Below are 12,056 nucleotides of genomic sequence, written 5' to 3' on the forward strand. Positions count from 1 at the left end.
TTATCGACAAGCTGTGGTATATGACGTCTCAAGTGGCATTTACATTCGGATATTATGCTATGTTAAAGACATGGAATAATATATATATATATGCAAATATATTGTGCTGAATGTATAATTTATAAAAACGCCAGAAATCTATATAGCCATTATTCAAATCAAAACTTACTTTCCCATGGACCCCTTGGTTTCCGTTCTTGCGCACTAACTGTTCTTCACCGTTTAGCGTCACTGTCATGACAACAAGACGATGGCTCCAAGCGAGAAGATGAGAAATGTGATGTTTGCGTGAAGCAGGAATAACAAACGAGGAGTAACGCTTCTGTAAAGGTTAGAAAATTGTGAAACATCCCCGAATGCTTGTTTTTCATGGCGGTAATTGCCGGTTATATTGGGAGACTTATCCTGACCTACTAGCTTATAGGCAGGGAAGTTGGATAGAGAGCTAATTAGCCGCGGCTAAGCTAAAGTTAAATCAGTCGGCTTGACGATAGCTCCCGTTCAGTTGTTCTGTCTCATGCTTAGTATTAAAGCGGACCCTGGATGTGTGTCATTAATTATTTTTATTGTTGCAACACAAAAATTATGTTTCCCAAGCAAGAAACTGTAAATGAAACCAGATACCCTCCGGCGCGTTGGGCTTCCCCAGAGAGTATTCCAGAGTTGTTCTGAATTGTTTGAAGTTGATCCTTTAACAGTACTGTTAATTATTGTAATTTTAGCCATTAACTACACATGAAATAGTGTTGTCATGGTTTCTTACAAGTCATTGAGAGCCATATAAACAAAGGCTGATTGTTTAAGGTTATAACTTTCACGACATGATATGATATTAATGTTGCGCATATATTGTTTCCTTTGGATAATAAACATTTTGTTTTTATATCTGAACTGCTAAATAAATAGTCTGCAGAACTAGATTTTTGTTTTCAAATGCATTATAGAAAAACAAGCATTGTTATACTCCATGTAAATGGTCCTAACTTCCAGTTATTATAAAACAAATGCTCACTCATTTACTGTTTGTCTTTATCAAGTCTGTAGTTGCAAGCAGTTGAAATTAAGTGTGGTTGTTAGAATTGAAATAAAAGAAAAATGTCTTTGTAGCTAATTTGCTTTAAAAGCCACTCAGGCTTTAAGGTCAGTGTGCTGAAGATAGGAGGGATTCTCTCTCTCTGGATTAACCGCCTGTTCCACCTGCTCAGCACTTGTCAAGTAGAAAAGCTGCTTGCCCCCACCTAGTCGCCTCTTCATTCACCTCCGTGCTAAATGTTTGGGTCATGTGACTAACTGCTGTTATTACCTTAGTAGTGAGCAAAGATCCAAAGCTAAATCCTCTTCAGGGCAAAAGGGCTGACTCTGCATTGCTTATTCAAAATATTTCATTTCATTTGCTTAATCGTAAATGTTATATGTCCTCGTGTGAACTTTTATTTTTTTATTTTTAATTAGAGACATTTCTATCTGCAGTGTAAAGACAAAGGCTTGTTTCTCATATGCATTGATCAAGATTGCCCCCTCTGCTTTGCTCTGTCCAGTTGGAGGCGCCATGTCTCTTTTCAAAGCCCGTGACTGGTGGTCAGCTGCTCTCGGAGAGGGAGAGGAATTTGACCAGGGATGCCTGTGTGTCGGAGATGTGGACAACAGTGGTACAGGACATGGTCAGTTTGTCATGATGATCTTATCTTTACAACATGCTGACCTGAATGTAAACTTCTGTTGAGGTCACGAATAGTAAAATGTCGCTGGATTTCCACCTCTCAACATATTTTCAAAGTTACATCAGTGTACATTTTGGTATCTACAAAAGTATCTTGCAAAAATATTCACAGCCCCTGAACTTTTCCACATTTTGTAACTTTACATCCATGGACTTATATGAATTTCATTGGAGTTTTATGTGATAGATATATGTGCAGATTAATGCATAATAATAAAGTTGAAAAATGATACATGGTTTTGCAAATTCTTTTAAAATAAAACTTTTATTCACCCTACGCTGAGTCAAGATTTGTAGAACCACGTTTTGCTCCAATAACATCTGCAAGTGGTCTGGGTTATAGCTCTACCAGCTTCATATTGTCAGAGACTGAAATTCCTGAGACTGAAACTTTGAAAAAGGACAGAGACAGAGAGCATCTTTAAAAATCAAATGATCTCATTTGTTTTTCAACTGGATTTTGGCCTGGACTCTGTCATTCTAAACCATGAATATAATTTGATGATAATCTTTCTAATGTAGCTCTGGCTGAATGTGGAGGGTACTGTGCCAAGTCTTCTGCATGGTTTCTTCCAGTATTGTCATCCATTAAGCTGTCGCTGTTAAAGAAAAGTGTATTCAAATTATGGTTCTGCCATGTTTCAAAGTCAGAGTGGTGTGTTCACCTTATAAAAGCCTGCCTAAATATAGTGAGTAGTAATTTCTGTTTCCCTTCTGTCTTATTAACTATCTTACAGACAAGATTGTTGTGGGCAGCTACATGGGGATGCTGCGGATTTTCTCCCCAAATGCCAATAAGCTGAGCGATGGTGGCACGGCTGATGCACAGCTCCTTGAAGTTCAACTTCAAAATGCCATTATTCAGGTGGAAGTTGGGAAGTTTGTCTCGTAAGTATTTACCTTGAACCCAGATCAAGTAGTAAAAAGGAACATGTGGTGATGCGTTGTGTATAATGTTTGCCTTACTTGTCGTATTTTCTTTTATTTTAGGGCAAACTTGTGGTTTTAGGACATTTATTTTGTAACTCGCATATCCAACTTTCATACATTGTTGTGTCTAATTTGAGTGAATCACAGTGATTAACGTTTGCATTTGCTAACTGAATAAGTGAGAGCAATGCATCACTGAATGCTGGTCTTCTCATGCATTTCTCCCTGCAGCCCCCATTGAATTAAATCACAGGCATGGTTGAAAAAATTTGAAACTGTCAGAAATGTTGTTTTTCACAAGCTTTACTGCTACAGAGCTTCTTTTGTCAAATACTTTACTCTCTGGGGCTTTATATGTCACTATACCTGTAAGCCATTGTTGTTTTGATATTAATATTTTAAATATTGTTATTATTTGTTTTCTCTGTGTGTTTACTTTGATCATTGTGTATCGCCTAATGGTTTTATGCATGTTAATGTCTGCAAAACACTTTGTGTTACACTTACCTAAAGTGCTCAGATAAAGTTTGATTTACTGCTTGATACATATAAGTGGGCATGAGATGCTTTTCCATATTTTCATACTTTCATGCAAAAATCTCAATCGTATTTTCATCTGACTCATATATGGTCATTCCTATGCGAAATGTATTTTACCTCCCTTGCAGTCTTACTCAATGTGCGTAGTGGCAATATAAACTTTCGTTTTCATCCACCCCTATTATCAGAGTTCCAGAAATTGTAAACTTTGAAGCTGTTGCTCTGACTATAGATAGTTGGAGCAAAAGCTCTGACTAAGATAAAAACGGTTTGCGGTTATGAAAATCAACTTGCTTATGCTTAACAACTTGTTGTCATGTCTTGGTAAAAATGGGCCTTTATGTCACATTTATTGTTATTTGATTCAGATACTATGGTGCTCCTGGAATGTAAGCATACACTTTCTAACAATATGTCTTGGCTAATAGTAAATACAGTTGCTGCTTTTTACACTTCAGAGTTGTATGGTGTTGTAAATACTTTAGATTTTTTACAAGAAATATATCAATATGTTGGCCTCAGACATAACTGTCAGATTTGCTCCCCTGTTTTGCAATTATTTTTGGTACTACTACCTCACATGGCGTTTTTGTGGCTATGCAGGAACAGACATTTCTTGGAAAAGCTGTGGTTTATATCAAAGGCTTCCCACATCATCACATTGGGGGCAAAATCCAACTAAATCAGTCTGTTTGGAACATGTTATGTTTTTCAACATGTGGTTTTTTTTGAGACAACACTCTTAAGAGGCTGCAGGGCGTTTTGGAGGTTGTCGTTGAGGAATGCTGTGGAAGTCAGGCCGAGGTGGGCAGATGGTAAAATGTTTTGTTTCAGCACTGACAAGGTCAATTTTCAAGGGTTGGGATCCAAGTTTTACTTCCTTGTTGCCCCCACATGCAAAACAAATAAAGAGAAATAAAGAGTTATTGAAAGTTAGAAAAGCTGCTTTTGCTTTGCTGAGTTCAAAAAGAGGACTTCTTTGTGGTTTTGTGGTGAACTATATAAAAAACTAGGATTAACTTCACTGGAATATCACCTACCACACAACTGTAAGCAGTGTTTAAAACAAAATGGACCAGCTGTTAAAGTAATTATTTTACAAGTGAATGTTAAAATAAGTCTGGATTCCATCCTGAGGCTGAAAACATGAGTTTTACCACAGAGGCAGGAAGCATCTGCCTTTCTGGAATATCTGAGGACAGAACTGCTGGCCCTGCATGTCTGTGCCTATTGTTAGAGACCTCTCTTATCCAACTTACAACTAACTGGAACTGTTTTGTTTGAATCTATCCTCCTTGACTCATGTCATTCAAGATTTGAGCTTCTAAACATTGATCAATAACCACATATTTCAGTTTTTATTTTTTATTCAAAAGTCAGTATTTATATAATTGCAATTATATTTTTCAATAAAATTCCTTTTAGGTGTTCAGACCTCCTTCATCTGGCTGTTCTTCACCCAAGGAAGCTGTCAGTTTACTCTGTGACAGGTAACAGACACCTTCACATAGCTACTGATCATATAATTTTTGCCCTCCCCTGTTTAGTAAGCATATATATTTTTTTGTTTTCTTTGTTGCTCAGGTACTTCAGGGAATGTAGAACATGGAGATCAGTACCAGCTGAAGTTAATGTATGAGCATAACCTGCAAAGAACAGCCTGCAACATGACGTATGGCACTTTTGGAGGAGTCACAGGTAGTCACATGATCTGCTTTGTATCCTTCTGGGTTGTAGTTGCCTGCTGAAGAAATGTCGGCACAACTTTTTGCTGTATGTGCATCCAGATTTTAACTCAAACTTTTTTCTGGTAGAGGGTAAAAGGGCGTGTCTTTATATTTACTGAGTACTTTCTCTTAATATTTCCACTCCTACTTTTATTAAAACCAATTTAAATTTCAAACAATTAGAGAAGGATACAGATTCCCCCCCCCCCACAAATCATTATTTGCTTCCATGCTTTTGAATAAAATCAGATTTAAAAATTAATCCTAAAATTAGATCTGGGCTCATAGCAGGTAGTTGGATATGTTACCAGTGTTTGAATGCATTATGCAAGTTAACGTCCTTGCAAACACGGTGTCCTGTAAAAGGGTTCATACAACTTGAGCTCTTACATTTTATGTCACAACCACAAACTTCAAGTTAATTTCAGTGGGATTTCATGTGAAAGATAATGTGAAGTGGTGCATAATTGTAAAGTTGAAGAGATCTTGCGTGAGAATGGTTTCAGCCTTATTTAGTCAGATTCCTCTGGGTAAACTCTAGCACTGCAACCAGTAATCTTCATAAGTCACCTAATTAGTAAATAAAGTTGATCACTAAGAAAAGCTGAGGCAAAGTAGGGATAAATTTGTGGAAAGCAGGACAAGATGATAAAACTAATACCAATCTTTAACATCTAACGGAGCACTGTTCAGTCAATCCAAAAATGGAAAGATTGTGACACAAAATGCAAATTTACCAAGACATAGCCTTTCTCCCAGAGAATCAACAGAGAGGCTCATGATATTTCTGGAGGAGCTACAGCTCAGGTCAAAGAATCTGTAGACAAAACAACTATAAGTCATACCTTCCAAAAATCTTGCCTTAGTGGAAGACTGGCAAAAGAAAACCAATGTAAATAAAAGAAGTAATAAGACATTCTTTTTGCAGTTTACCAGAAGTCATATATAGGAGACATTTCAAATATAGGGGACATTTGAAAGAAGGTACTTTACTCAGATAAGACCAAAATTGAGTTTTTGGCTTACATGCTAAATGCTCTGTGTGTTGTAAAAGTAAGACTATAGATCACCCCCAGGATAGCACATCGTGTTGTAAGTATCATGCCGTGGGAATGCTTTTCTTCAGCCAAAACGAGGAAGCTGTTCAGAGTTGATTGGGACATGGATGAAAATAAACACAAGGTGATATACAGAAAACAGGAAGGGCTCAGTCGGGAAGGGCTCAGTCAAAGTCCAGGGTAAATGCATAAAAAAAAGATGTGGAAAGACTGAGCCTCTCAATCCAATTTGACTGCGTTTGAGATGTTTTGTGAAAAAAAAAGAGGCAATAATTTTAACCTCTAGATGTGCAAACTAAAGAGTCACGCTCTAATGTTGAATGTCCTGTGTACTTTCCTTCATTGGAATAAATGTGCATGAGTGAGTCAGTGTGTGATGTGTGTGTTTCTATAAAAGGGGCAGTGGCAGCACCTGACAAATGCATGAAAGTTTGAAGCTGTGTGCAAGGAGCAAAGGAGAGTGAGAGGGCACATACAACTGCTCCATCTTTAGTTCACCGGACTCTCGGAAAAACCAAGTAGGGGAAAGCCCTCAGTTAGTCAGCGCCCAAGGAAAACACACACACGGACATACACGTGCACACAGACGCACAGGGAACCCCCTTTAAAGTACAGAAAATGACCTTTTTAAATAAAGGCTTTATTGTCGAGGTGTGTGTGTGGGTGTGTGTGTGTGTGTGTGTGTGTGTATGAAGAGAGCTGTTGCCAGACACTGTGGCCTGGCATGATGAGCCTGTCATTCACTTTGTGTTTAGGGAGCCTGGGTGTGTGGGTGTGCATGTGTGGAGGTGTGTATTTGATTGATAGAAAGAGCAGCCTGGGCTCATTAAAACCAATACCTCAGCATTTACTCAAATCACGTGCGGCATGCATGCCACAAACCAATGAATGTGACTTTGTCTGTACGTACTTTTTGGTATTACAACACTGTGGAGCAGGTCTTGTATATGTCAACTGAGGTCTCGCACAAAATCAAGCTTTTATATGTATGAAGTGCATTTTCCCGTCCAGGCATGAAGCCCAGATTTCAAGCACTTTAAACCCAAGTAAATGAATCTAAATGGTATTTTCAGATAAACCCCATTAAAGTAATAACTTTGAGTCTGAAATTCAGGCATAAGCTCACAAGCTATACATTTATTTTGATAATTATTTAAAGCAAAATCGATCAACAAAAAAATACACTGCCCCTTTCAAAACTAAAACCCTCCTCTTCTTTCCTGTGTGTTATTTCTCCACTAGATGGCAGTGAAACGTCAGAAGTTCAGTCTCTAATGAACGTTGTATGACTTAAATGAATGGGATGTTGTATTGCTTCTTGAAGGGGGATTCCCTTTTTTCTCCCCATCACTGCATAGAACTCATAGTTAAGCTGGAGAATAATCTTACATTACTAGAAGTTAACTTCTGTAATTTAAAAGTCAAAACTGCACAAACATAATTTTACATGTCTTCTTAGCATTATTATTATACACTGCTCAAAAAAATAAAGGGAACACTTAAACAGGTGTTTAACACTTAAAGTGTTCCCTTTATTTTTTTGAGCAGTATATATATTTTTTCTTCTGTTGATCATAGTAGTTTGCAAAATTCTTAGCAGAAATTTAGAAATGGTGCAAAGCCATACAAGTATACAAGAACTTGTTGAATAACTATTTGTTGTTTCTAACATTGGTTGAATTAGGCTGCACAGTGGTACAGTTGGCAGCACTGTTGCCTTGGTTTATTTTCAATGTTCATGAGTTCTCTCTGGGTACTGCAGATTCCCCCCGCTGTCCAAATTAGGTTAATATCTCTCTAATTGCAATGATAAATGGGTATAGGCAATGGATGGTAAAATTACAAACACACTCAGTGATTAACAGACACTGTTGGGTTTCCTTTGATAGGTTACTGAACAGGAAAAGGTGCACAGAGCAACCAGAGAAACCTGGTACCTATAAATGTAATTTGTGTGACAGTGTGTTCAAACTGTGTGCCTTAATACGCAGAAGTTGGTGTGCGTGGGAATGTTTTTACAAGACGTGTCTGCTGCTACACGTGAGTGCGTCAGTGTGTGTGTGTGGTGGTCTATAGTAGCAGCCATTTAGCAGCGCTGTAGGCGCTGTAATAGCAGCTCTGCACTAATACAGCTCTAATGACTGAGCTGCCTCTGGGTTTGGGTCACATTCAGGCCACACACACACAAACCCCAAAGTATGGACCGGTCTTTACAAGCTTAGGTGTACGCACACACACATATATACACGTGCACAAACATTCATGCACAAAAATAAAAAAGCCTGGGCACACACTCTGACATATACAGACAGTGTGTTTCTCACACACTCTCATGTTCTCACACAGAGGTGAGGCGCTGCCCTCTGCAGCGTGCAGCCAGCCTCTGTTCTTTGTTGGCGGCTCATTTTAACATTTCTTTTCAATAATACTAATAATACAGGCCTGTTTCCTCTACTGTGTCTGAGTTGTGGTGCCCTCATGCTAGGTACATGAGCACATTTGATATTATGGCAATGAGTTCTACCATTTCTCTTATTGATAAATAGGGCTGTGTCAAGTGGAGTACATGTTGTTCTTTCGCTGTTTGCTGTTTTTTATCAGCAGACGCCTTATAAATCAGTAAGGTTCTTGTCTTGAAGGAAGATCTAATTCTCTTCCAGCTCAGGTCGTTGTGACCCTTTCTGGTTTGTTGCTCACATCTGGTGTTTTTTAAAAAGACCCTGATGTAATGAGGATTTTAAAAAAAATCCTAGTAACATTTAATTTTAAGCTTTTGGTCTTTCCTCTTTTGGATATCATATTCAGCATTATATCATTATGATCTTAGTTTATATTTAAACAAGAGCAATTAAATAAAATGTATCAGAATTAAAGCATGTACATTATCAGTCGCTAACTGTTGGGTGTACTATTTAGTAGGGTAATATATTTCAGACAGCATGAATTTAAACTCTGTTTGCCAGTAAGATATCTAGTTTGTTAGATAATTAGTCTTTTATTGTGATTTATAGACACACCTGAATTATGCCTTCGCTACCAAGATGCTAAAGCTTGGTTAATAAGGTTTTTGCTAATTGAAAAGTAAAAGCAAAGCAGAAAAAATGTGGGTGAATCGTTATAGATATTATCAATATTGTTGAGCCCTAGTTTAAAGAGAATATTTGATGAGAATTTACATCATGTGTCACACAATATTCTGTATTTGAGTTTGAGTATTAATTTGCAAGCTTTAAAGTTTGTGTATATTGTTTGTCCTCAGCAACTCGAAAAATCTATCTTAATACACATCAAACACCAAGTTTATTTTATGAAATATTTAAATGCTTTTCTCTAGAAATTCCAAAATATTAATAACTTTCAATACCCAATTAATATTAATATGCCATTAATATTTCCAAACAAATTATACTGTACATTTTTTAATGTGCAACGTTTCATTAGACACTAAGAAAGAAATAGTATAAACTGAATATTAGCACTGCCACATATTAGAGCTTAAATATGTAATTTAGAGGTTTTATTTATGCTGTTTCTTGGTATTAAGTGTTGTTTTTTTTACATTTTCAATTCCAAGAATAGAATGTGTAAAAAATGCAATACCATTATGAAAAATAGCTTTTACTGATATAACAGGTGGGTGACTTTTGCTTTTATTCAAATAAATCTGATTTTATGTAAGAGGCTACAATTACAGTCGGAACATGATTAGAAATAACACACAACCCCAGTGATGACAGACACTGTTAGCGCTACAGTTACCTCAGGCCTGTGTGTTTCCAATATTTTTCCACATTTGGAGTAGTCACACAGCAGTTATTTGAGACAGACATTTCATGCTCTTTTCTTCATGTATTTATTTTGTAAATGCTTCAAATATGCACACAATACACCCTCTAATACACGAATATTCAAGCATGCATGCCTTCCTCCTATATCTGCTGTTGTGCTCATGTGGTGCGGTTTCAAGGCCATGTCCTTGTGTGTGTTAACGGCCACCCTGAAAGACAACTCATCACTAACACACTCTCACTTGTTTACATGGCATAGGTGTGTAAGTGTGTGAAACTTTTTTCTGTCTAAATCCTTGGTGATGGATATCAAGTGTGTGTGTGTGTAGGTGTTGCGCTGTAGGAGGTTGTCTTCCTGACCTGTAGTTGATGGCAGTATGACTTTTAATAGCGCATTGAGGCCTAATTATAGTTCTGCGGCTCACGTAGCTCCACTGCTTTATGGCCATGCACGTGTCGGTGTGTTTTGTGAGTTAGGGCTTTGTAAATTCAACATCCTGGCATTCCTACTGAACACACACACTCGTGTGCACGCCTACACTTAAACTCAGGTGTGTTGGCGTGTGGGTGTGGGTGTGGAGGTGTTAATCGAGATATCAGATTCAGCCATGGGGGGAAGCACACCTTACAGAACAAAACAGAACATGGCTGAAATAAAACAGAACAATGCCAGTCATCCAGGGTTTGTCAGCTGCTGTAATGCAGAATATAAATCTAAACATTATTGTCTCCCATCTCACAATTGTTTTTCCTGCAAAGTTAACTCCTGAAGACAGTTGTTAGCACTGGATTTTACTGTGGTATCAGAATAAGGGAAGATAAATACTTGGGGTGCACCGATTGGCGTTTTCTGACCAGTCACTAATTACCAATCTTTTAATAGCTTCACTTACTGATTCCAATTTTGGCTGATGCTGATTTTTTTGTCTGAAATGTTGGTATTTATTGTAAAAAAGTCATTGAGTTAGCGACAGTGAGGGGACTATTATTAACTGCAAACATGTAGATCTTGCACATGTAAGTATCAGCCAATTGCCCTCCCAAAATTAATCAGGTCCAAGTGCAGATACACCCCATATTTTTCAGTCTTTTATTTATAAAACAAAATTAAAAATCAGATATTGTTCCTTACAATTTATCATAATAAATACAGTGAAGTTTGTGTTTGTAATGTTACACAGTGTGAAAAGTTTAATGTATATGAATCCTGTTGCAATGTTTGGAAAATGCTCTCACATAGATACAGATATTTGAGAGGAATTTGACAAGTTCGACTTTTTAAATTCGAAGTAGGAAGTAAAAAAAAAAAGAAAATCCTAATTTTGTAAATCAATAAGAATCTGAATAATTCCTTTCAATGATAATGTTGACAGTGAAAGCAAAAAGTTCCTTTGAGTTTAAGTACAGGATAGAGAAAAGTGTTACTTTTGATATGTAGAAGTTCACATTAAAAGCTTTGGACTAAATAGCCTTTTTCACACTTTTCAAAAGTCAGTCTTTGGATGATATGTTGCTTTTTTTCCTATAGTAGGAGTTTGAACCGTCTTCTGTGCGTTGTTCCCACTTTTCTCCATCAGGTCACCATTCCTTGTGCATCCAGTCTATGGATGGCATGCTGATGTTCTTTGAGCAGGACAGCTACTCTTTTGGCAGGTTCCTTCCTGGCTTTCTGCTGCCCGGTCCGCTGGCCTACAATCCCAGAACCGACAGCTTCCTCACCGTGTCTTCTGCACGCCAGCTTGAAGGCTACAAGTAGGTTTATTCTAAAAAGCAACTGTGATGCATCTGCTGGCAACAGTTTTTTTCTGGAAATCTAACTAGTGAATAAATCCACCTCTTTATATACAGAAATGACCTGTAACTGACAAATATTTGCCATCTTAAACATTGAGGTTAAACAATTTCATAACTATTCAAATAGTATTGTAATAGAGAAAGTCATGGCTAATATTATAAGCTTTGCCTTCCGTGAAGTCATTTATTTTTACTATAAAACATCACTGAGCGGATCAGAACAGAAACATACACAAATCTGTATTTGTATGCACACAAGCTTAGTTTGCCTGCTGGTTTAAGACATAAAATCCCAAATTAAACCTGATTCCACTGAATAAAAATACTTCATGCTATAGATGAACACAGTTTTTTCTCACCACTGCATTTCAAATTTGCTTTAAAAGGCTTGAACCATAAGTGAAACACTAAGCAACATTTTAATATATAATGATGGCACTTCGCAAAATATAAAGTTTACTGATTTTCTAAATTGTTGAATGGGTAGTGTCTAATATGA

The 12,056-nt window shown here is 37.2% G+C and overlaps 1 protein-coding gene across 2 annotated transcripts in view; it reads left to right on the forward strand.

The window, feature by feature from the left end:
- Positions 1-232: 232 nt before the first annotated feature.
- The window catches only part of bbs9 (Bardet-Biedl syndrome 9), a 159,771-nt gene continuing 147,947 nt past the window's right edge, over positions 233-12,056 (forward strand). For both annotated transcript variants that reach the window (XM_023329818.1, XM_023329825.1), the window contains exons 1-6: positions 233-330; positions 1,539-1,661; positions 2,458-2,608; positions 4,616-4,680; positions 4,775-4,888; positions 11,341-11,515. In XM_023329818.1, the coding sequence (XP_023185586.1) occupies positions 1,550-1,661; positions 2,458-2,608; positions 4,616-4,680; positions 4,775-4,888; positions 11,341-11,515 (617 nt within the window). In that variant the 5' untranslated portion in view covers positions 233-330; positions 1,539-1,549. The remainder of the gene's footprint in view (positions 331-1,538; positions 1,662-2,457; positions 2,609-4,615; positions 4,681-4,774; positions 4,889-11,340; positions 11,516-12,056) is intronic.

Source organism: Xiphophorus maculatus, chromosome 3 (genome assembly GCF_002775205.1).
Source record: "Xiphophorus maculatus strain JP 163 A chromosome 3, X_maculatus-5.0-male, whole genome shotgun sequence".
NCBI lineage: Eukaryota > Metazoa > Chordata > Actinopteri > Cyprinodontiformes > Poeciliidae > Xiphophorus > Xiphophorus maculatus.